General features: G+C 41.9%; 2 protein-coding genes across 5 annotated transcripts in view; one reads left to right on the forward strand and one right to left on the reverse strand.

The window, feature by feature from the left end:
• dync1i2a (dynein, cytoplasmic 1, intermediate chain 2a) overlaps window positions 1-3,841 on the forward strand; it is a 21,949-nt gene extending 18,108 nt beyond the window's left edge. For all 3 annotated transcript variants that reach the window (XM_084908803.1, XM_084908804.1, XM_084908805.1), the window contains 3 exons: window positions 2,205-2,345; window positions 2,511-2,636; window positions 2,908-3,841. In XM_084908803.1, coding sequence (XP_084764929.1) covers window positions 2,205-2,345; window positions 2,511-2,636; window positions 2,908-3,021 — 381 coding nt within the window. In that variant the 3' untranslated portion in view covers window positions 3,022-3,841. The remainder of the gene's footprint in view (window positions 1-2,204; window positions 2,346-2,510; window positions 2,637-2,907) is intronic.
• Window positions 3,791-25,461, reverse strand: LOC146370616 (electrogenic aspartate/glutamate antiporter SLC25A12, mitochondrial-like). Of its 2 annotated transcripts, none has more exons than XM_084908801.1 (18): window positions 25,353-25,461; window positions 24,793-24,846; window positions 22,056-22,198; window positions 21,528-21,643; window positions 20,686-20,825; window positions 17,604-17,750; window positions 17,270-17,408; window positions 16,287-16,380; window positions 14,180-14,264; window positions 12,876-12,957; window positions 11,475-11,633; window positions 10,439-10,491; window positions 10,127-10,207; window positions 6,856-6,996; window positions 5,618-5,756; window positions 5,272-5,430; window positions 4,455-4,545; window positions 3,791-4,368 (listed from the first exon to the last, which is right to left on the reverse strand). In XM_084908801.1, the coding sequence occupies exons 1-18, from the start codon at window positions 25,362-25,364 to the stop codon at window positions 4,161-4,163; spliced, it is 2,043 nt and encodes a 680-aa protein (XP_084764927.1). In that variant the 5' UTR covers window positions 25,365-25,461; the 3' UTR covers window positions 3,791-4,160. The 2 variants fall into 2 exon arrangements, with proteins under 2 accessions (XP_084764927.1, XP_084764928.1); XM_084908802.1 differs by lacking the exon at window positions 25,353-25,461 and adding an exon at window positions 24,947-25,125.
• Between the last annotated feature and the right edge of the window lie 2 nt (window positions 25,462-25,463).

Raw genomic sequence — 25,463 nt, forward strand, 5'->3', positions numbered from 1 at the left:
CGCTCTGTTGTCTTTATTTGGCAATGAATAGACACATACACGGCCACGTCCTCTAGCTCTTTTGGGAGACAGCCTCTTTTCATCTGGCCCCTTTGGTTTGTGATCCCAGAAGCTCGGTTGTCAGAGGCAGCCTTCCCCGGTGGGGTCCCCTGGGGCAATTTCAGTGTTAAGTGAGGGGCCAAATGAAGAGTGATTCAGAAACCCCTGTTGAAGAGAACAGGAACGAGATGATGCCCTGCCCAAGCGAGGGTTACTGGGGCCCCACTGTGGAGCAACACCCAGGGATGGGGAGGCTCAATGGCGAGTGTTTGGTGGCTGGGACTTAGCGAACCTCCTCTGGGCCCACTCTCCTGTGCACTGAGCGCGCACAGGAAATGATGTACGAATTTGGGCTGCCAAGAGTGGTCTTAGAAACATTTCTACATGTGAAACATATAACATCACGAAATATGTGCACTATTTACAGTTCAGAAACGATGATCAAGGGTCAAGTATGAAAACGCATCACTTATTTAGAATTTTTTTTCTTCTCACCAAAGGAAAGTTACCATACTTGTGGGAAAAAACTTTATTTTTTTTACAAGGAATGTTCATTTTACTCAAGCTTTTCTCATTTTTGTTTATAAAATGACCAAAAGAGTAACAGGAAAGGTAAAACAATTATGACTTTGTGCCTTTACTGTATGAAGACCAATCACACTTACTCCATAGTCAGCTCCCAGAGGGCCCTTTTAAGCCAGGCAAACTGTAAAAGCTCTGTTCTGACATAACAGGCTGTCCCCGTTGCATCCCATCCCAAAGCAAGTCTTTTTCATCCATTTGCAGCAGTTACAGAATTCCCGATGGCTTTTTTTTTTTGTTCTGTAGACATTTCACCTCCCACACTGGACACTTCTTACAAACCATACGGTCATGCTGTTCCCACAACAGATGAGTGGGTTTGAGATCCAGCGATTCTGCCCAGCCATTCCATTACAGACTGGGATATCAGCTGACTGCTTTTATTTTTATACTCTATGATTAAAAAGAGCACATCGCAGAGAGGCGGCCTTTCAGGTTCCCTCCATCAGTTTGACAAATGATTATCTTTTTGTTTGTTCTACGTCTGTCAAATTTTCTTCTTTGTCTCCTCAAATTTGGATCCCTCTGCACTTTTTTGCCGCTCTTGTTTTCTTTTGCCCATCTTAATCTTTCCCTTGTGTTCAGTAACTCTGTCTAGAAGCCCACCATCCTGTTGTCATCACTTCAGTGTCGAGGTAGAATCGGGTGTTTTGTGGGTGCCCTTGAGGCTTGTGAGACTTTTGTTTTTCAAACTAGAGACTGCGTCTCTTCTTGGTCTGTTATAGGCCAGCGTCTCAGTCTTGTTGATTTTATTCTGGTTAGAGGTTTGTGCTATTCTTTGAGTCGAATAGAGCAGATGATTGAAATCTGTTCACTGCAAATGTAATCATGAAATAACTTTTTTGTTTTGTTTTTCTTGGAAAAATTTTACTCTGATTTTATTTATTTTTTCTCCCCCCCCCCAATTTAAAGACTACAATGAACCCACAGAGGCTGATGTTCCAGATACTCAAGTAGCCAAATTTATTACTACTTTAATCAGCACAACAGTTTTCAGCTGTGCTAACATAATTGGAAAGGGCTTTTTTCTAATGATCAATTAACCTTTTAACATGATAAAGCTGCATTAGGTAACACAGTGTCCCATTAGGAAAAACATGAATGATCGTCGCTGGAATTGTGCCTGCATACATATTCCATTACAAATCATAAATTACTTCTGATTGATTTCATTAATTGTCATTTACAACATTTCTAAGTGACCTTTAAGCATTTTTTTAGCAGTATTGTAAATGGACTGGTTCTTATAGAGCACTTTTCTACTTGAGCACTCAAACTCACCCATTCACACAAGCACTTTTTAAAATTCACACTCTAATGGACTCATTGCAGAGCAACTTGGGGTTCAGTGTCTTATTGTGTGTCCTGTATGAACATAACCATACACTTCTTTTGAAACACAAACCTTTGTCATGTTTGATCTTTCACACTGCAGTTTGTGATAACGTTGAGTGGCTTTGCTAAGTAACATAAGCCAGTGCGTTTTAACAGTTTAAAACATCACTGAGTTGCATTAGTGTGTAGATGGATATTTATACATTTAAAACTGGAAACCTTTTTGAATGAAGCTGTTTTTTCCCCAGAACAATAAGCCGCTGTACTCGTTCGAGGATAACTCGGATTACGTGTATGATGTCATGTGGTCCCCGACTCACCCCGCTCTGTTTGCTTGCGTGGACGGAGTCGGTCATCTCGACCTGTGGAACCTCAACAATGACACAGAGGTAATATTAATAGACATTTCTCAGAAGAGCAGCTGTGTGCTGTTACCAACTTTACTGTAGACGAGATACTGATATCTTGATTTTGACCTTTTTAACCATATCAGATCCTGTGCCTTCACATGGTTTAGCGTGCAAGTACACTCCTGATTGCTGTTATTGTTTCAGGTCCCCACCGCCAGCGTCACAGTGCAGGGTAACCCAGCCCTGAACAGGGTCAGATGGGCTCATTCTGGCAAAGAAATCGCTGTGGGAGACTCTGATGGACAAGTCCTTGTCTATGATGTTGGAGAGGTGAGCAAGCATGAGTCAGCCTTTCAGTTTCTGACTGTACCTTTAAAAAAAAAAAAACAATTTGGATTTTGCAAAAATGAGTCAGCCTCTCACCTGCTACAATGTGTAATTTAGTAATGAGGGATTAATTGTAAAGCATTTACCTTATAGAGATTTTATAAGAGCATCTTAAGGACTAATTTGTGCATTTTACTTTGTGAGTAAAAAAATGCACAGAGCATAACCTGTCTGCGTTTGAAATTCACGCCTCTGTCGTGTTCCTCCCCCACAGCAAATTGCGGTACCGCGAAATGACGAATGGACCCGTTTTGTTCGCACACTGGCAGAAATCAACGAGAACAGGGATGACGCAGAGGAGCTTGCAGCTCAGCGTCTGGCCGCATGAGCTTATCTCCCTGGACGAGGCATTTAAGGGACCAGTCATGTGCTCGTTAATGTCAGACCTGTTTTGATAGATGGAAAAGATGAAGTTTGTATCAGAAAGAAGTATGGATATCGCTTGGTTTCCAACGCTCCTCTTATTTAGACAATTGCCTTCTTAGTTCGCTGCACCGTGGTCTGTCTTCCTCTGAATAAGCCAAGCGACAGGGCTACGAACCTCAGACACTAACCCAAAGCCATATTCACAAAACAGTCATCTTTTCTTCAACCAGATGCCTTAAAGTTTAATTTAAATCTTGATTGTCACGTCTTTACCCACCATTATTTACAGCATGGCAGCCTTAATTATGAGTTAAGTCGGTGCTCCACTTTCAACATATTCAGGAAAATCAGTAAGAGCTGTTCTCCATTTCCACCAAAGTTGTAGTAAAGCAATCACATCTCTAAACACCCAGGAATGTAAACATCTCATAGCTGTAGCCCACGTCGCCATCTCTGTTCTTTTAGACTGGATAACATAAACACGTGTTTGTAAAATAGTGAAATGTCATAGTCTTTCTACCAAGATGTTGTTTTATACTGCACTTCTTGCCTCTTAATCAGCGCAGCTCGAGTTGGATCCGGGATGGTTGGAACATCACCCCAGCATGTTGAATAGGGTGATTATGTATGCTGTAACTGCTCGGTGATTTCCACGTTTGTCATGTACGGTGATGGGCTCTGAATAGAGATTGGTGTCAAAACAGAGAATGTACATTTCACAATAGAAAATCAACAGTTTGAATGATTTATTTCAGTAAAATACAATAAATACATTTAAATTATTTCCCAAGTCCCCTGGTCGTGATTTCAAAATAAATACTTTGGAAAATATCTGTACATCCTCATGTCTCTTAAATGTAAGTCACACATGCACACCAGAAAAGCGCAGTGACAATCCTTTGTAATGCCATAATGTTCCTCTGGAGAAGTACAAGATGTACAAAAAAATTGTGCAAGCTATGCAAAGAAAATGCAATTAAAGCCATACCCATGCAGCATTTATAGTAAGACAACCACTTCTATGCATTGAATCGAAATGTGGTTAAGTAAAGGAGGAAATGAGGGCTGAAAGAGCATGCAGCCCTCACGAGAAGTGACTGTTTATGAGGCTTGAGGCTCCGCTTTGGACGTCGCTGATGTGATTGTCACCTCTCCGGAAGGCTTAAACTTGGGCAGGTGCAGGCCAAATTTTCTCTCCACGCCAGCAAATGTTGAGGCAGCCAGACGGTAACCACCCAGGTGGTCTGGAGTCACAGAGGGAAGGTCCTTGATTGTAGGTTTGTGAGTGGGCTCAGATCCAGCAGGACGACTGAGAAGAAAGATTAGGAGATGCTGAGCCTCGTGATGCATTAATGAGTGGCTCGCTCTTGTTTGAGACGCGATTAATGTACTTACTGTCCTCCAAAGTCAACATAGAACCATCTCTGTAACAGTTCATAGGTCACCAGTGTTACGCCAAACTGCGGTGACGATCTAAAGACGCGAGCTAGAGGGAGAAATTTTAAAAATGACAGTTACAGAGAAATAGCATTACTCTGGTAAGCGTCATGTGAGTTTCATTTATAGAAATAAAAGGCCTTCTATGGTTGTTAGGGCTAAACGGCAACCCTGAGGGTCGGTAATTAATGGAAACGTGAAACTGCAGTTTCTTCAGTTCCTCTGGAGGCCACTACAGTTGAGCCCCACAAACCCTTTTATTAATGCTTAAAGCTTGCATTTGTCATTACGACTGACAGATCTGCTGCGCTTCACCTCAGCTAATTTGAGTCACTGGATCCCTCGATCGCATTTGTGGTGTTGCTGTATGCTCGTACAGCCCATCCAAGAGGTTTCTGCTCAGTTTAGGCAAGTGAAATTCCAGTAGCTTATTTCTATGTCTCACTAATTAGAAGATATCCATGACTGTTTGATGTACCTCAGCTGTGGATGGATAAACTTTGCTAACCAAGTTTGCTATCATCAGTTATGTCACTTCTCCAACAGATATATAAATATGAATAAGATGGTAGACAAAAAGCTAAGGCATCAAAACTTACACTGGGCTATCTCTATCTTCATATACAGTCTATTTGTTCAGTTCAGGTGAAATATGAGGTGGAAATTCACCTTGGTTTCATCTATTGTGTGTGTGTATATATATATCTATTGTGTGTGTGTATATATATATATATATATATACATATATACATATATGTGTGTGTGTGTGTTTTACCTCCTGCGCCCTTCCAAAACGCTCTAAAACCTTCCTCCTTGAGGATCTTCCTAAAGCAGTCGATGACTCCGTTATACGTCGTCTGGCCTGCTCGGGCTGCCACCTGGAGCCTGGTCTTGATGACATCAGCAGGGGTCACCAAAGAAGCTGCTGGTACACCTTGTTTAAATAAAACAACAAAAAAAACAACCACATCATAAAGCACTCTCGCTATGCTATGCACAAACGGGGAGGAAACCTAAATGCATTTTTTTGTGCAGACAACATGACAGATCCCTTTACAAAACGACTCAACGTGCCGCTGTTTCAATGTCCAGATTCTCTGAGCTTTCCAGATGTTCGTTACCTGCGATAGCTCCAGCAGTGAGCAGCTGCAGAGCCCCCAGCCTTCCATCGTCATCTGCCAGCTTCCCCTTGGTGTGGGCATAAACGGGGAAGTAGATGGCGGAGAAGGGAATGTCACGCAGGAAGCAAGCTTTGGCTCCCTAACAGAAAAAAAGGAAGATCTTAAAAATCAAAGCAACGTAACAGGGCTGATGAATGAGCAAAGACAGCAGTGGAGCAGGTTTGTCTTTGGGATTAAATGGTCTGGGATCTGATTTATTTTAACCTACAGGGGGCTTTAGTGTTGATGATGGAGCCAAAGAGCCCCAGGCACTGGACCTCCAGAGAAAAATCCATCACACCACAGACCTCAGTGTGCTGGCTTCTTTTACCAAAAGGAAGTCCGCTTTTTCTTCCCCCTCCTTCCCTTTTCTGTTTTCAAACAAGCCACACACTGTCTGCCGCTCATTAAAATATGGAGTATGAACACATGACTCCAGCTGTAAGTAAAGCCGCAAGGATTTGGAAAGGAGCAGTAGCAAAGCGTAATCCCTCAGTAATTTGCTGTTGGTTGTTGGCCGCGGTTCCGTTTGCATGTTTAACACTGTTTTGGAAAATTGCAAACAGTCAGCAGAGCAATGTTTGATCTTCAAATTTCTGTTTCTCCATCTCCATTATGTCTATGTACACATACAAGATGTTTGTTCAAAAACAGTAGTGTTTCATCTATGTATTGTTACAGGAAATTAAAAAAGAGCATATGTTATAATTCACACCAAAATCCCTAAATTTAAGAGGGAAATATTGTGCCTTTTACTCTTGATACAGAGAGTTGGAAATTAAGACTAATATTAGGATAGATATGATTTTGCATCGAGAACCTTTAGGTGTTAAATTGCTGTATTGCCACTTTCATTGCACAAGTTATATTAACTGACAGACACAATGTAAATTATAGTTAAAAAAATCAAACAAATGTTTAAAATTACAAGCAGAAAATATTAAAGATGTCAGTCTCCACCTTCTTATTTAGAGGGATGTTGGTTGTGAATTTAATGTATCAAACAATTCATCAAATCAAGAAAAATCAGTGGAAAAAATTTTAGATGAGAAACTTACAAGTGACAACACCATGGCAAACAAAAATAAACTCCTCATGTTGTTGGCTGCTTGTGTCTCGGGATCATCGGAGTACCTTTCACTGCCCTTGTATGACAGTTAAAGGAGGTTGATGCCGCAGACGTCATGGCGCTGACCTACCTTGTAGAGGCCAAAGAAGCCCAGGTCCCTCACAACAGTCAGGGCACTGACCCTTGGGCCAGTAGTGATCTCTCCAGCCACCTGCAGACGGATCTTAACAATCTCCAGAGGATTGGTGAAAATCACCTGGGAGCCTCCAGCCTGAAACGGGAAAAAAATAAAAATAAACAAACAGCTGACTTGTGGCTTAAGAATGCGAGGATCAGGGTTTCTAAGTGGATTTTCAGTGGTGTGTGAGGCTGCACAAGTGAGGGGTGAATTCTGGGTGAAATGGTAATGATGTGTAAGCATTTCTTCCCCACAGGGATTCTAAAATCATCTCGGTAAACCTCTTGCACAAAGAATACTTTTTTTTTTCTCATCCTAAATCTGATGTGATATTGTCAGAGCGTGGCCTTGACAGGAGGGGGAAAAAGCAAGCATTGATAGAAGAACAACCGGGGTCACAATAGAGCAGGAGAAGTCTCGGCTCATGGTTGGGAGGCTCTGACCCTGGCACCAGCCCTCTGCCCCCTCGCCTCCCCCGAGGCACCTCCTGTGGCAGGGTGAGTGGCCCAGCCTGGCCTCGGCCCGCACACTTCCCCAATTCACCCCTATTCCCAGGGGAGAGCGCCGAATCACCCAGACAGCTCAGAGTCCAGGAAAGCGATGCCCTAAAGGCACGGCACCCTCTGACTCAGGCACATTTATCACCCGCCCCACATCTAATCAGGCCTCAGGATGCCTGCTGGTGACATTCAGGGCAGGGGTCTTATCTGTAAACATCCGAGCAAAGGTCTAAAAAAAGCTCAGGCATATTTAGTCATCTTCAGAGTGGACGGGGAATATCCGCTTCTCTGAAGATTGATTCACTCGTCTGCTCCCTTTTATCTCCTTCAGTTCTGTCTGGTGGAAGCAATTATTTAACAAATTATCAGATTAAGCAGACTTCAAACTCTCATGAAGCAACACGAGAATATGGGGAAAGTCATAAAATACATTTCTATCAGGGTCCACAGATGGAATAACTTCTTTGCAGCGAGCATTGTAGTGGACACCATCCTCATCCTGTGCAAAGACCTGCACGGTGACTACGCCTCAGGTTCGTACCGCGTTGTCAAACTCAATCACAATGAGCTAGACCCCGCTTCATCCAGGGCCCTCCAGGGCCTCTTCCTTCAATTGCACCCTGACAGGGGTCACGACCCCGCAGACCTCAGCTCCTCTGAGTCCAACCTGCGGCCTCTGCTCCACAGCGCTCCTGCTTTATTTCAATACAGCCGGCACAGACGCATCTTTAATCCGATGATGCAATGACAAATTGCTACACAGAAAAAGGAATCACACCTGACCGCAGTCGCCATTTCAGACGATTCACAATCATAGTTTCTGTTTTGGGAAACGTCCGATGTGCTGACATTAGACGCTGAATTATAGCAACCTCTCTCACTTAATAAGAGTCACCATGGCAACAGTAAACACACTGGCAAATGAAGTCAGATTCAATTTAAAGCAAAAATCTGTAAATGAAATGAAATAAAATAAAACCACGATGTCTCCCTGTGTTTACAAATCCAAAACGGACACCTCACAAAGATCCAAACGCAGGTGAAAGACTTGTCTTTCAAAAACTTTAAACAAGCCGGGGCACCTTCTCCTCTAAATGGTGTGGTTACAACCAGAAACATACGCACAAAACATTACAACAACACAGGAGTGTCTTTTTTCTTCTGTGGGACTGTAAAAGTGCATCAAGCACTCTGCTTAGGTGCAAAGACAAGGTGACTGTAGTCTACTCATTTCATTATTCCACATCACCACATTAAAGAGGGAAACACTTCTTTCTGTACTATGTATTTATAATGTTCTCACCTGCAAAAAACTACTTACTCATCATGCATTAATATCTTTTATGATTGTGGCATATGTATGTCTGTTCCTCTTAGACACATTGATCAGTCTGGATGAAACTCACTGTACAACCAGCCTAGGGTACCAGGATTATCAACATGTTTATAGCTTTTGGGAATAATTATATAACACTCGAATCCTAATAATTTGTTTAGATGATGCACAGTAGCTGATCTATGATAAGTGTGCATTGTTTGTAAATACATTTTGCTCAATTTGTAGTGCAGTGGCACTTTGGGGCCACTGGAAAGTGCTGTCATCCATATTTGTTAATAAGTGTTCATCAAACAGTGATAGTAATAGTGTCTGATTGATTACCTCGTCTTAAACGTATGTGTATATTATCATTTGTTTTGTGTTTCTGATGAATGGATGGACTATATACAATCATGTAGTGAAGATAAAAAGAATAGCAGTAAGTGAAACTTAACATACGTGTCTGTTTAAATGCATGATTGAAGTGAACAAGTGCTGCAGGCCTCGTTAGTAACAATAAAGATATATACTTTTTTGTACTTTTAACTGACCTCTCTGGATGTGGACTTGTAGAATGTTTTGATACTCTTATTTTAATTGGCTTTGCACTAGTATTTTATTTTGAAAGATATTTGTGTTTTCCTACCTGACAGCTATGGATGGTCATGATTTACAAATATTTAAATGGTCATTAAGCTAAAAACTGAACTAGAATGGCAAAAGCCTGGCACAGCAAGGCAGTACATGAAGAATACTGACAACAATATGCGCCTGAAATCCTCATCCTTACTACCGACAGGTAAGATTAATATTGTGGTAGTCCTAGATTTCATTCAGCTGCCTCCACATTGAGTCTCTCTGACACGCCGACCTCAACTTGCAACAAATAAGAAATCTGGTTCCCATGTTACTATGCAGAGCAGAACCAGCTCCCCCATCTTGGGCTTTCCAGCTGCAGCTGGTGGAGCTGGATCCATCCACTGGAGATATTTTAGAGACTCACTGGAGATGCAGCTAAATGACACTGAGGGCAGACATGATGGAGGGATGTTAAAAAAAAAAAACGTACTTACATATAACACCTTTAAGTAAAGTTGAATACCTCGTCCGCACGGCATATAATGATCGTTTCATGCATGTTAAATACATTTCTCACCCTTCACATACGTTAAAACAAAAATTAAAACACTAAAAGAGCAGTATCAGTTTAGCTTTGCATCTGAAATACTTACACATTTCATTTCTGTACTTACTTATGAACCCAAGACTACAAAACGCACATAATCACTGCACTATTTTTTTTTTTACTCATGCATACATCGCTTATCTTTAAGGTGTCCCTTCACTCGGTTTTGAGTTCATCTACAGACTGAATTTGAATGATGATCGTCTCAGTAATGCTTACACATCCACCAGCCAGAATCTCTGCAGGAAGAGGGATGGTATCATCCTGGTTGGTGAACTTGTCTCTGACAAAATCGTTCACCTGAAGAAAAGAAGAAAAAATAAAGGAAAGGAGACACAAAGAAGAAGAAGAAAAAGTCAGATGAGACACAATCGCAGTCTTGATGGCAGGGCATTAATGTTAACTTGTGGTTGCAGTCGCATCTTGATTGCAAAGTGTGTCTCTTCTTCTTTGCATGTTTTTTTTCCATTCACAATGAATCGTTCAGAACAACTTTTTGAGCACTCTAAGCTACGCAGTGGAATGACTTGCCGTGAGTTTGATAGCTTTCTCCGGGGCAACGCCAATGAGCTGCGGGAGGAGACCTGCAAAATATTATTCATAGATACCATTAGAATACCTGACAGAGAGAGAGAGAAAGAGAGACAGTCTGGCTGGAAATGAATGCACATTTTTTTTTTGTATCTTCGCTGAATGAATACATCCACTGACAGCTAGAACAATATAAGCTGCGGGGTTCTTGTGCGTGTAAAACAAACCCATAAATATTTACAGATGGTGCCTGATACAGCTGATGCACCAGCATACAAAGGTCCCACTGAAATTGAACAAAAGTCCCCAAAAATATGACACTGCTGCTCCATATGGGATCAGCATCGCGGAGACTTGATCCTGCTGTTAGCGGGGAACAGAGAGAGCTGTGTGGTCACGTACAAGATCGAGGGGGGAGGCTGGGTGCTACAGTGGCGATAACTGCCATACTGTTTCACCGTCTGTCCTTCATCAGGCCAGATAAACTTCTGAAGGAGCTGCTGAGTGACTGCTGCTGGTGTGCAGCCAGAAAACAGCCGAGCGTGTCTGTCTCTGAGTCAATCACCCTCTTATCATGTGCAAGAGATGAGGAAGGAGGGCAGGGGGACGCAGATCAGAGCAACAAAGCGCTGCAGCGGTAGAGGCAGCAGTAGATGGCAGTCTTGACTTCCCTCATATGAAAGAAGTGTTGTATATCACAAGCCTTCAGCACCATTATCACCACTCAGGCAGAGGCAGATCAGACACCGCTGCTGCTGTTGCTACATGAATACTGCTGGTCATTCTCCTCGGGCAACTCTCCCAGGTATTGAGATAATGAAAACGTGACCCCTGGGTGTTGCTTTATTCACTGCTGAACAGGGAGGGCAAAGGTTTCTGGTATCAATTAGCGAACCATGCTCCCGATATTAGCGCGCTGGCGAATGCTGATGCTTTCCCATCAGATGGTTTGTTTTGCACGACACCCACATGTTGGCTTGCACAGAGATTTCAGGTCTTTTCATTTACTGAAAAAAATAAATCTGTAAAGGATTACCTCTGTAAAAGCCGAAGAAGCCCTCGTAACGGAGCACTTTCTTTGCGCAGTCGAAGCTGTTCTTGTACATCAGCTCTCCTACAAAGGAGCCGGTGGAGCGCTGGTTCTGCATGCGCGTCTTCACCAGGTCAATAGGGTACACAGCCGTAGCGCCGGCAGCTACAAACATTTTTTTTTAAAAACCACACACACAATGAACTAGTTTGGGGGATTTTTTTGAGCATCTAAACAAGTCAGAAAGCAAATTCAAATTTTACTTGTGGCAAATGTGACAAAAAGAGCTGCAGTTTGTTTTCTGATTTGTGCAACTGGCAGACAAGAAAACCCAAAATGACAAAGAAACCCCCCCTTTTTTCAATCTAGACAAGCTAGTAAATGTTTGATCTTTGTGCTTCTAACAATGAATTACTATTACTTTTTAATTTATTTTTAACTCAATTAATTACCTGTTGATATTGGACAGCCCTTGGGCAGCCCTCTAGTGCATACAAGCCATCACTTTATTTATCTAGAGTCCTACACAACTGAGATGTACAACAATAATTCTGCAGCTACATTTGGGGTTGGTTTATCACTTCAAAGAAATCATCATAAAGCATAGAGTAGGAAGTCCTGCAAAGTGGACGACTGGGTGAAAAATAAGATGAAATCAAGTTTAATGAGAAGGATTTGTGGAAAAGTAAGAAGAGAAGAGTGTTGAAGCTTTTATGTTCTCTATTATTTCAAAAGAATGCACCTTCGAGCCTTTATTGTTATTGTAAATAACTGTTAAAAATCGCGGTTTGGCGGGTGTGAACTTTCTCAACTCCTGAAGGGAAGCTTGCCAGAAAAAGTTTGAGCAACACTGCACTAAACTGTTGTTATCAGTTACACTCGCCATGTCTTGTTTGGCATCAAGGCCTGCTGTAATGATGATTCCCAAACATGCAAACAGAGAAAGCAGCACAGTGAGTGAGAAACAGCTCATTCCTGGTGGTTTCTCTGTATGCCTCATGACTTACAGTATATCTCTCTCTGACCTGGCCTGAATTGGCTTCTGCTGAATGATGACTGATAACTCTTTGCGTATTTAGGGAGAACAAGTGCACACACACACATACAAAGACCGTGTTCCTATCTGAGGGGCAGTTATGTCAGAAGTTCCTTGTATCAGTTCCCCCCAGCGTAATTAGAGAGGGAGATTCCAGGGAGTGTGGTTCCGGAAGATTTGTGTCATTCCAAAGCTTCGACTCCAACGACAGCCTGGAGCCACGGTGGCACGGCAGCACAATGCCGGAGCCTCACATCACAGCCCTTCTCCCTGCAGGACAATGGTCGGCCCCGGGGCCTCGGCGCGGCAGCCAGCCGGCTAAGGTTACCGCTCGGGCGGGCCGGGGGCTCCGCCGCAGACATGTCACTCACCTCCAGCGATTGAGCCCAGAGAAAACCTGTAGGCAGACTCCGCAGCCTGGAGCCAGATGGGCCGAGACGTTTCGTGAGCGTGCTGTATAGGAGAAAAAGACACCAGCGGTCAAATGAATCTGGAGAAAGACAGGAGGGGGGATCAGACACTAAACATGAATCGGCTGGCTATTAAACTATAGCGAACCAGATACATTGTGGAAAGAAAAATGCTATAGAGTACTCAACGGCGGAGGAAGGCGATGGAATGCAGACATGTCACATAATGTCTGATTCATCATCAGCCTGTATTAAATGTCACAGACAGACTAGCTCTGGATACAGTAAATGACTGTGTGAACCTGCGGCTGAGTTTTCCACGCATGCGACATGTGGGAGGCTAAAAGCTGAAAAGGTCTTCTTTTATTTTTATAACAAAGCATAATTTCTCCCTTATCCACTTGATCTCAGGATTGGTGTTTGATGTTGAAAGCAAATGCCTTTGTTTTCACTGGGAACTGATTAGCCTCACAACCCTTTTCCATGTCCAGATAAGAATCTACATGAATATTACACGGTCCGAGCGAGACATCGTCAAATGTGTGTGCAAGTCGATGTATTTAGCAACTTCTCCTGCCACCAGATGAGTGGGGAGTGGAGAAGATCTTTTTTTTTCCTCTTCCCAGATGCTTCCACCCAGAGTTGCATGCTAACAAGATCGAGGTCTTGATCAAAGGGTTTAAACAATTAGCCTACTTCCACAGAAGGGCAAGGCTGAGAATTGCAGCATCCCCCCCAAAGGAATCAAATTCCAGACCTCTGAGCACGAGTCCCAGGAGTGGCCTGAAAGCTCTGACCACAGCCTGATATAGAGCCGTGTTATCCGGTGGAGGCAGGAACTATTTTGTTCTCCCACATCCACCTTGACTCCCACTCCCCTCCTGCCATTAGCAGACTTTGCTAAAGGCTCCTAAAACTTCTCAAGCCCCACACTGATAAAAGCCTCTTATTAGCGTCTCAGATGTGTGATTGCAGCTGATGTGTATGTACAGCCATACTGAATAAAATAGGCAGTGCCTTTCATGGAGAGGCGCAACGCAACAATCCATTCCTCCTCTATGACTATAATTGGAGTACTTTTATCTGGGAGTTAAAGAAATGCACTTCACAAGGGAAGAAAAACATGGGCACTCTGCTAATTCAGCGACTGAACAGTCTTCCTTTTTCTCGCTTCTTTCTGAGAAGGAAGCAGGGCGAAGAAGTGGGAAAGGTTTTGATGAAAGGCAGGAGGATGTGAGGTGTATTAGAGGAGTCACTCAGGCTACCTGTCTGTGGCTCTCTGCTAGGTGGTATGGCATGTCTCCTTCCTCCAGCGGGGCAACTCTCTCGATGTCTGCGTGGTTCAGCCGCCTTGAGGGGGAGAGAGGAAGGGATTTAGTCCAGGAAAAAGCAGAAAGCCGTGCATCTACTCTGAGCGGCACCCAGTGATGTAAGATTTTCCACAGACCTTTTACTGCCATATAACTTAAAGTTCCTGCTACTCGAGCTTATACACACAACAGACAAACAAAGCTGGAAGGGGCCCAATGAGTAAATGAAAGTGTTTTGTTACTAAATGCTAGAGATCCAAGTATCCCCCGCTGGTCTGACGCATCATAAAGACTGCATTCATGTTTTATGTGTGTCTTGTTAATCAGCCACTGGAGCAACCATTGTTAAACAGAATGAGCAATAACTTTATCTTTACGACCTATAAACAGATGTTTATAACATATTCATTCCATTCGTGTCGGCTTAGAATAAAAACACGAGCTTGCGTAAATGTAAATTTGAGGGAATAGCAGGAGAAGCTACCTGGGCGACTGCATTAATGACAGTGGAAAAGAACATTTCTGCACTTCTTTGGACTCCACGTCGAGTTTGGTTCGTTCCATTTCATGTATTCCTCACATATATGCAGGTCGGACTTTGGCAATTTAGGAAAGCATTAGTCTGCTAGAAATCCAAACTACATTTAAAAAATTACACAGTCAAAAACCACCCAAGTTAATCCAGGAGCTGGAATAATTATTTCCCCATTTATACACATAAACACAACAGAAAAAAATAAAATATTAAGGAAGTTTGTCCAAGTTTCTTTTTGTGCCCTTTTAATGAGAACATATTCATAATTTAGTTACAAATTTAAATGCCGCACTATGTACAAGAGCACTTTTTCAGCTTGTCCAACATGAACAGGTACAAATAAAAGAAACATTGTATGTTACAGTACAAATATTCACTATTAGACATCTGTTTATTAGCATGTGTACTACTTTTTCAGTAAATCTATACGAATAATTATAAAACACTTATTAATGCTTCATATGCATGAAAACATTCTTCAATTTGTAGGTCATTAACTAAAGGTTTTCCATCAATATCCTCCTAGTGTTTTTCTTTATATTGTATGTTTTACTCAGGAGTCGGGACGGTCATTCTTCCTTAATAACACTTATTAAATACAGTCAAATGCAGTGGTTGCTGTTATAATAACGTCCCCCCCACAGACCCGAGAACCGGGTCATTGCACTGTAATGTGTTCAGTATGGAACTGGACCAGGTTACCATTTACTCTTTCCCATTAGATTCACTTCACCATTTATCAGTTATGGTTAGTAAACTGTCTCAACTGCTTATCTATAAATATAAGCTTTTAATTTCAACCACTCCTTCCATTATGTTTAGCTAACTAGTTTTTTCTTAATATGCTCATGTTTGCTCAATAAATTCAACTTAATTACACCTTCAGTCAAGAATTTCCTAGTTTTTAAATCTAAATTTTCGATAGGTCTTTCAGTTGATTATCTATTATGCAGTGAGCGGACAACACTTTTAGTGGGGTGTACAACTTTTTTCCCTGCGTACTTGTTTATTTACCGATTTTTATCATTTACGCAATCCTGTTTTTATTTAAAATGAACTTTTCTGCACAAACCTATGGAAGCTTCCATACAACCTGTCCAGGTCAATCAGTTCTTTAATTAACTGTATTTTCTTGCTTTTTTTGTAGTTGTTTTTTTTAAATGAGTTGAGCCTTTAGTTACTGTGAAAGTACTACTAGCGCTATTATTTGAGCATCACTGGTGTAACGTAATACAACTAAACTAGGGCTCATATTTAATAAATCTATATTAAGTGAACTTATAAAGCAGTTGAATTATTGAGAGGTAATCTCTTAATGGCCTGCTAATTGGAAAATGTTTGAAATACTAATAAAGATTTTCCACATAAGCATGGAAATAAGCTAATGGTAAATACAAGCACCTTATTATAAACTGTTGTCCAGTAAAGTCTTGTTACTCTTTAGTGTAAACGTGTTGTAGCCTGAAATATGTTCACTGACCAATAAACCAACTCCACAGGTGACAACAGAATAACTGGAGATCTTACCCAGAGTGAGAGTGGAGACCAACGAGCTGATACAGGATGTCAATTTCCATCGGAGTGATTTGACCAAACTTATTTGCAGCATGAACAAACTCCTCTACAATTTAACAAAGACAGGAGACGATGCAGTCACACAAACTGGATTTCAAAGCTTCGCTGTGTCAAACATCAGACATGAGGCCGAGAGGATAAAAACATTAGTTATTTTCTACTGGAGGTTTGTGTTATATAGTATTTGCAAATAATGTTCCTTGTATTTTTTTCTTTATGTGGCTCTTTGTTGCAGAAAAATCTTTAAAACCATTAAAACCAGTCCTGTGTGTGCTTTACTTCTTCCTCGACTACCACTAACTGAACCACTCTCAGCAGCACCCTGCACGGCTCTGCTATATGGGATTTATATTCACTTCTTTACTGCTGCCTGCTGAGAAACTCCATTGCCATCAGGTGGTCGTTCTAAAAGGAAACCTAATGGTAGTTGTTGAGAGAGGGGAAAGAGTTTGTTATTCACTTCCTCCACACCTTTAGTTACAAGTATGCTCGAGGCGTACAATGATATACTTTTCGGTGAAGGACAGCAGACATGCGAGTGCTCGCTTTAAACTTAATGATATTTGACATGCTCGGCAACAAATAACAATAATTATTTGCAAATACTGTTTGCTCAAAGTCTTTTCTACAAGGCGAAATACCAATGAATAGGAAGCAGAAGTCTAAAGTTTGCATCTGAATGGGAAACACAACTGGGAACAGATGTGACTGACAGAACGACTATCAGTTACTCAGGTATACATGTGTGGGGAGGGGAGGGGATGATCTGATTACCAGATTGAAAATGTTCATTTACCTTAGTAATTTAGTGCTACAGTAAATGTTTCCTGAGTGTTCACTCACACCACTCTGTCAAGAAAGTTAAAATATGATCGAACATCTCACATCACATTTACGATGCAGACGTGATTATTTCGGGAGACGCTCGGCAGTACCTTTGGTGACGAGAGTGTCTTTGTGCGTGCCCGCCACCGTGCTGTAAATCTTGCGGATCAGCTCCATGTTGTTGAGGAGAGCATTGAAGGCATTGAAGTAGGAGAAGCTCACCATGTGGGAGGTGCTCCCTCCCGCAGCCTACAGCAAGACCAAAAGCCTGTCAGACCTACTGGATAGGAGGGACTACGGATGGATCTTATTATGTTCCTTCAAATCTTCCTTAACCAGCTAAATGACAGCAGCTCAGTAAGACATAAATCACTAACACAGATGTCCGAGCTAACTGTGAATTCTTGTGTCACTGTTTAAAAAAGGAAAATGTAATAACTCAACTGAAACCAGATTCTCCTCGACAAACGGAGTCAGCATGTGGTGCCTGATGGTGGCCATGATGTCACTGAAGTCCAAGGCAGTGATGGTGCCGCTTTTGCTCTTGTCTTTTTGTGCAAATGCCTGGCGGGCGTGCTCAAGCTGCAGCTCCTGTAGCACACACAGACACACAAGGTTAAGATGCTAAAAAGGTAAAAAAAAAAAGAGTGTGTTCCCAGAACCTTGGAAGAAGAAAGTACAATAATATCAGTGTTAAACAGATGTGAAAGTCATGAGATGTGACCGTGTTAGACAGATTTTTTTTTTTGTTAATAGCAGTCGTTTCTCCAGAGACTAATGAAAACCACGTCCCGGGTAGTCTGATCCCGCACTCGAGCTGAGCGGCTGCCGAGGCGGCTGGCAGGTGTGTCCGCAACAAGATGATTCAATATGACAACCGTGCAATCAGAAGGGGATGCAGGGGAGGCTGACCCCGGGTCAGTGTCTGCTGTCAAAGCTCATCGCGTATAACCAGAGGACTGTGGAGGAACTCCAACACCGAGGTGCTTCTTCATCCTCATATTCTTGTTCTGATAACCTAATCAGTGGATTTATTCTCACAATGTTTGCTGATTAGAATGCTCAAAACTGGTCATGATACTCATTACACAGACATGTACTTTTTTTAGACTTACAAACACTCTGTGAACTCGATGAAATTTCACATTCCTGTGAAAGAGCCCTAACTTTCAATAACAATCGGATCTACTTGCATCAATTTCAAGTAACGCTTAGAAGAAATGTAACGTGCTCGGACATGACAGAAAACAAGACAATAAAAATGATACATATAGATGAAATTCCGCACGCACGGGAGTGTTTGGTGTAGCGGTGGGAAGCTCCAGTCAAGTATGATAAACCACAAAGCGCTCTGAGAGATCCCACACTGAAGTGGAGACAGAGTGCAGCCTGCATAACTCTTGGACCACCCAGCTTCTGCCTCAGACCACAGCCCTCGACTCTGAACCAGGTCGCTGCACTAGCCCCGCTCCCGCTTTTTCTTTTTGACAACACACATGCACACACACCAGGCAATAATCAATCAAGCAAAATAGCGATTTTTGGGCATTTTTTGACAGTTTAACAGTGAAGCGAAGTTAGGAAGGAGAGAGAAAGCAAGGGAGGACACATAGCAAAGGGCTGCATACTGGATTCAAACCTGGGCCACTGCATGTCAGCTGTAACTGTATGGGCGCCTGCTCAACAAGTGGGCTAAACTGATGCCCAACTTTAACTGTCTTAATGGCACAACAGGCTCCCTCAAACCACCAGAACTGCTGATTACACTCCCCTCCCTTTTAGTCATGCCAACTATATGCATGGCATATAGTCCAATTTGACCCCAAGTGGGATGAAATCCCCACAGGAGAAATGACTTCATATTTTCTGATGCTATTGAAGCACTTTTGGCTGATTTTCGGTACAAACTGTTTACTTTAAATACAGAAGATACTAAATTAACCTCCTAAGACCCGAACTCTTCCACGACATGCATGTTTAATTTCTCTTTGATATTTGGGCATATTGGGGCCCGATGAATGTAAAAACAAAGAATTACCAGATTTTTTTTTTACCTTATTTTTGTTTTTAAGAAAAATAAGACCCACATATGAGGATATTCATTTAAAGTTTTGATAGAACAGCAGCAGTATAATGTCCTCGTAAGTGGATATCAGGCCCATGTAGAGCAAAATTGAGTATTTTGGTCTAAATAACCCAAAATATGATGTCCACATATGTGGACGACAGGTCCTAGGAGGTTAATCAGATTTAGATGAGAAAGTTGGATTATGTTCATTAAGTATTATCTTTAAAGACTTTTGCACTTATTTAGAGGGGACATGTTCTTAAATTTAAAAAAAATGTCATATGAAAAGAGCATGAGATGTATAATACTGACGTTGTTGTGTGTTTTAAAAACCTTTTGATAGATACTACTTTTTAGACTAAGCAAAAGAAAAGTGGCTCCTCTGAACACAGATGTACACATGTAGATAGTGCAGGGGTCACTTCTGTTTCACTGGAAGATGCATCAACGTGGCCGCCATGTTTGACAGGGAATGCAGTTTTCCGTAATATATATTGCATATATGTCTACAGAGGCCACAGGTCATCATTAGTTTTCAACTTTTTTTCAGTCCACCATTCCATATTTATAATATTATTGTTATAATATTAATAATATTATTTGTTTCCATAACAAAATACTGGCAATACTGGTTTCCATCCATTCATCCAAAGTTGACTAAGCATCAACTGCTTAGTCAACTTTGAGTCACATGGGGGCTGAAGCCTATCCTAGACGATATCTCATGTGATCCTGGGAGAAATCACGCGCTTGCACTTTCACATCTACAGCCAATAAACAATTCGCCTAACATGCATGTTTTTGGACTGGAGGTCAAAGCCAGATTACCCAGAGAGAACCCACACAGTCACAGGGAGAACGTGCAAAGCCAGGCAGCAGGTTCAAACCCCAAACCTTCTTGGTGTGAGATGAGAAACTACCACCCACTGCTCCACCATACTGCTTAACATTTGGCAGGAATTTAACCAATCTGCTTGTCTCTAATATTCTGCCCAAAAAAAAAGTTTGTAAAAATTAAAAATTGATCTAACAAATCTCGTCATTACAAAGACAGAACTGTGAATGTCAGACATGTAATGAAAGCTGCAGAAGAACACCAACAGAGTTAGAGCCAATTTAAATGACAGAAGATAGTGTTATTTAATATTAAGTCAGCCTAAAAAGAAGGACCAGTCTACCAACTGAGATATGAAATGAACCACCCCACCGCCCCACCCCTCCGAGCAAGATGGCAGTAGAGGAGATACAAATTTCACAAGCCTAGATGCAGTTTCTGTTATCTGGCTTCTGTAGACGTAATATACACAGCACAGATTAAACAAATGAACTTATTTCCAAAATGTAAAATCATTCCTTTAATTTTAAAAATGGACCGATGCTCATCTGTGAAATTTAGCTCATTCCTTTAACACGCTGCACATCAGTTTTGACATGAAGCTCCAAGATAAAAATACATACCTGCAGAAATTGGGTGAACTCTGTGTAGCTGAGGTTCTTGTTCCTTTCATGGCCAAAGTGTAGCCTGATGAACTCACAGTCCCAGTTGAAGGGAATGTGGTGATGGACTGTAGTCTGGCTGAAGATGTCACGTACATTCTCTGGAAGAGAGAGGCCTGAGTGAGCAGTAACAAAAGACAGAAGGAAAAACCTGCAAGATGAAGCTGTAATGTCCATCTCGCGTGCTCATTCCCTTTGCAGAGAACCCAGTTAAAGGAGATGAAAGAGTCAGTTTGGATGGCGAATCTGAAGAGGCTGTTACATTTTGAGGGTCGTGAGTCCTTCCAGGAAATTTTCTGTATAAGCTCTACTCTCAATTCCAACTGCCTTTATGGAGGCCTATTGCACAGAAAGAGCACGACAGCAGCTTCTTTGTAAGACTCTCTCGGTTTATGACAGACTGGATTCATGTCGAATGGAGCTGGGTATAATGTGATGTTTCACACAGCTCATTGCAGCACTGCCCAGAGACGAGACCTTAAAAAGGTCTCACTGCTAGCATATTTAATACTCTAAAGAAGAAGCCCCCAAAAGCTCTGATACTCCCCTAGTTATTGACTATATTATTGACTATACATGCTTACACACAAAAAAAGAACTTCTACAGTGTTTAATCATCCCCACCCCAGTAGTTTCTTTTCATCATTATGTCATCAATGTTTTCTTTCAACAAGAAGCACTTTAAATTCCTTTTAATTATCTACATCAGGTCTACATCTTAAGTCAGACGTAGGTATAATAATATTATCCAGTTTAAATTATCCTCTGTGCTGAAACACTGACATTAACTACCATGTACATACCAAATGAGATGTTCCCTGTACCAGTCTTGTCAAACAGCTGAAAGGCAACTATGAAGAGGGCATCGGGGGCACATAGAACTGCCTCAAAGGCCAGAAACTCCTGGAAAGAGATCAGTCTGTTTGGAGAAGAAAGAAAAAAATGAATGATGAAACATATATGGATCTTCAATATCAGTCTGTGTCCAGGACACGGACTGACGGTGAGGACAAGGCGCAAAAAAGCATTAAAGGTATATGTTTTATAGCCGAGCTTCAGTTTTCATTCTTAGCAACAACACAAACTAGCCAATGAAATAATGTTACTAACACTGGTTATACACTGATATATACACACGCATATCCATCTATCCATCTATCCATCTATCTATCTATCTATCTCCTTTATTTATCAGTGAGGAAAAGAAAACATTTGACAGGTTGTTGATGTACTAAAATAAATATCTGCTTATAGCAAAAAACAAAAAAAAAAGAAAAAAGATAAAAGATCTAAGCATAACAACCTTCATCGCACGACTTGTTCTTACTCACCCATCCTTGGTGGTGTCAGCCACTCCGGCTATCAGCTCCACAGTTTTGGGATTGTGTTGAGGCTGTGTATGCAGACCCAGGTAATGCTGCACAAAGTCGTTGGGGGTCATGTAATGCTCTCCATCCTGCACCACGTTGGCATACTGCAAAGAAGAAACAGACAAGCTATAAACAAGACTCAGTGTGGATCCATATGTGCATTTAATCGGAGAACCAGTAAGGCTGAAATTTTACTGTGTGCATAAAAAGAGGAAGATGTGGACATATCCCTTGTCTCAGTAACAATACGATGCATCCCGCTTCCTGTAACAGCATAAAGGAATCTAAGTTTATCGGCCCTATAGAGCATTTTAAGCATATATATAAAGCTTTGCCATAATGACAGGCAGCATTGAAAAAGCATCTCTGAGCTTTTTCATCTCTTGACTTCATTCTAACCATGAATCTCATTCTCGTACAAAAGACATGTTGCTACACACATAACAGACAATGATGCATGCCGTGCCACTGAAATTGCGAAGAAAAAAAAAGAAAAAGAAAAAAAGAAGTGTTATTGTGTGAGAGGAACACTGTATTACAATGATTTACCCCTTACTCATTCAGAGCAACGCTGCTGACAGCCCCTCTCTTTTTCAGGAACACCCTGTTCCCACTCACACACTTGTACACATTCAAACCTGGAAGCTGCAGTACAACCTGTTGGCCGCTGAGCAGCTCCAGTGGCCTCCGTGTGAGAGGTTCAAGGCCTTTCTCAGGGGCTCCTCAGGGATGGGAAAATGTTTGTTTCACTCATCTCACAAGTCAGGGACTTGAACAGGCCCGCTTATCCAAAGTCTTAAGTTAGCAGGATACATTTTTCTATGATGTTCTATGTTGTTTTATCCTGTACAGTGGTGTGAAGCGTGCTGTGCCACAGTATACTATGTAGAGATTTATTTGAGCGTGAACATCTATGGATGCTGTGTGTTTTGGGGGTATATGGTGTTACAGGGCTAAACACAAGTCTAATGAGGACGGTTGCTTTGGTATTCCGGTCTCGAGGTGATACTACGGGGCAGCCGATGTGAGAAGCCTTGCTTGTTGGAAGTAATAAAGATATGTCCCACTGTGGGTACCCCGTGAGACCTCAGCTGTTAAAAAGATACCCCTTTCCTATCTGTTGTTCTTCAGTTTTGCAGTCAGAGACAAATTAGCTCAACACAACTTTATGTTTAAAACGTACCAACCAATACCAACTCAGACAAAAGTAGCCTGCAAGGCTTCTAGTATCTCCTTACATGCCCCAGTATGGCATAACCATCCTTTTAAACCTAGTCAGCTGAATAGGGCATGTTCAGCCTGGAGAGCAAAAGATATTGCAACTCTGACAGTTTGCATCCTTCCAAATTTACTTTTTTTTCATTACCTTCAAATTAGACACACTTAATGTCCAAGTTTGGTCAGCAGCTTGTTAACAGAGTTTTGGGAAGAAGCAATATCCCTTATTCATAGGTGTTCCAACACCACATGGTAGTTTGATTTAGTACAAGGTGATGCATAGCCTGTATTACCTCATCTTTCCATCAGTATCCTCTCCACGCAACAGTGCCTCTCACCAACTTTCTCCAGAGAAATTAAATCTCGGACGACAACTCGGACGCTCCATAGAAATTCCAGAGCTTCCACCTGACATGCAGATTGAAACTCTAGGAATGATGACTCCCAAGAAACTATAGCGGCAAAGATTGAAAAATTGTCCAAAATTTTAAAAATAAAAAAAATTAAGTGGTGTAAATCCTTGCTGTTTCATGATATACAGTTCTAACCTCCAAATCTACTTGCGATTAATAAAATGCATATAACAGAGCCTTGTGTTGCAAATGTGTTTTACTCCACTCTGCTGACGCAAAGCATGCAATACAGTGCCGTGCTGAACGTGAGATCTGGGTCACGCTCTAAGACATAAGGTCATTTTTAGAGCCCGGGTTGGTTTTCAAGTTGGAGCAGAGATAGCTCTGGGAACACAAGCACCACATGAACTGGCAACAGAAAGGCCACACTCATGGGCCCGAGCCAAGCTCAGACAGAGAGAGTACGACACGAACCCAGCTGAGAGTGTGGGAGGAGACCCCCACGCCAAGTGTTTTCAGGACAATTCAACGCAGTCTGCTGAATTAATCTTTTTAAGTGAAAATATTAATTCCGAGCAATTTATTGCCACATTTCTCCATCACATGATTGTGTATCTATTCACCCGCGCAGTAGGCCTCAAGTAGTTCTTAATCAAATTATACAGGCAGTCAGAATGAGCTTCCAGTAATTAACTCTTCCACCTGAATATGCAACACAAATTACGCAGCCCTGTTCTAGCAGAGTGAAGAGATGTTCAGGGACCATAAGGTGACTTAAGAAGTTGACACTCCAAACAAGACCTGTTGGGGGTAAACAAACTAACACCCTAATGCTGGGAATTGGTTGTCTCGGAAGAACGAAGAGGAATTCTTTAAGTTTTAAAGATAAAAAATAAAATAAAGAACACACACACTCTGCACATGCAGAAAGTTAAAGCCAAGGACGAATCTCTGTAGTAGCTGATCCATAATTAGTCAGAGTATTTATGTGACCTTTACAGAGCTACGTGTCCCTGTGGACGCCACACAAACTACTCACTCACTGCACCAGTAGGCTTTTTAATGTATTTGTTTGATTTCATATGAGTTAGTATTAGAAACAGTTTTAATCCTGGAGCAAGCCTTACCTTCAGAAAAACAGTCTTCAAGTCTTGGGGGTCTGCCCTTTTGGTTGCTTGCACCTGTAACACACAAGTTGGAATTTGTTATGAAAAGCAGTTGAAAAACTGACCATACCACGTTAATGCCTGTAGTTTTTGGAGCTCCAGCAGGCAACTCTACCATCAATAAAGCTGAAGTTCAGTCTGTCACAGTTTAGCTTTGATTTTTCCCCCCTTTTTACGCATCGATCGCAGGCTACTAACAGCAACAGCCTGGCACTGCATATGGAAGTAGTCGTGCTGCGATCCTTTCAGACAGCAAAATCCCATCAAATCTCCCAGAATAAGAAAAAAGCATCAGAGAAAAATAAATTACAGCTGTCTCTGCGAGGCCGGGAGAGATGCGCCTGTGTAAAGATGCAGAGCTTAAATAAAAGGGGGGGAGGACACCGCTGCGTTTCAGACTGAGGATTTGAACCCAAGCGTCCGCGCAGACGAGCCGTCCTCGGCATCCCACAGCGTAAAGCTCGCGGCCGTTTTATTGCCTTTAAAAATTATTATCTGATAAGAAATATTGACGGAGTCACCTTGACCGCCATGCTGGATGTGACGTCAGCCGCAGTGGACTAGCGCAGGCGCTGGGCATCGGGATGACAGCGGAGGTCCGTGACAGCGCACTATTTTTAGCCAGATTGTTG

Source organism: Perissodus microlepis, chromosome 16 (assembly GCF_051167445.1).
Source record: "Perissodus microlepis isolate ML-2025 ecotype Zambia chromosome 16, ASM5116744v1, whole genome shotgun sequence".
Lineage (NCBI taxonomy): Eukaryota > Metazoa > Chordata > Actinopteri > Cichliformes > Cichlidae > Perissodus > Perissodus microlepis.

Bases quoted from the DNA above. Each gene is read 5' to 3' on its own strand.
- LOC146370616 (XM_084908801.1), bottom strand. The intron at 11,634-12,875 runs GTGAGTGACATG...AAATGTTTGTAG, and splicing joins TCTGGGCTCAATCGCTGGAG to CTGCCGGCGCTACGGCTGTG. The intron at 4,546-5,271 runs GTAAAACACACA...TTCTCCCTCTAG, and splicing joins GTTTTGGAAGGGCGCAGGAG to CTCGCGTCTTTAGATCGTCA.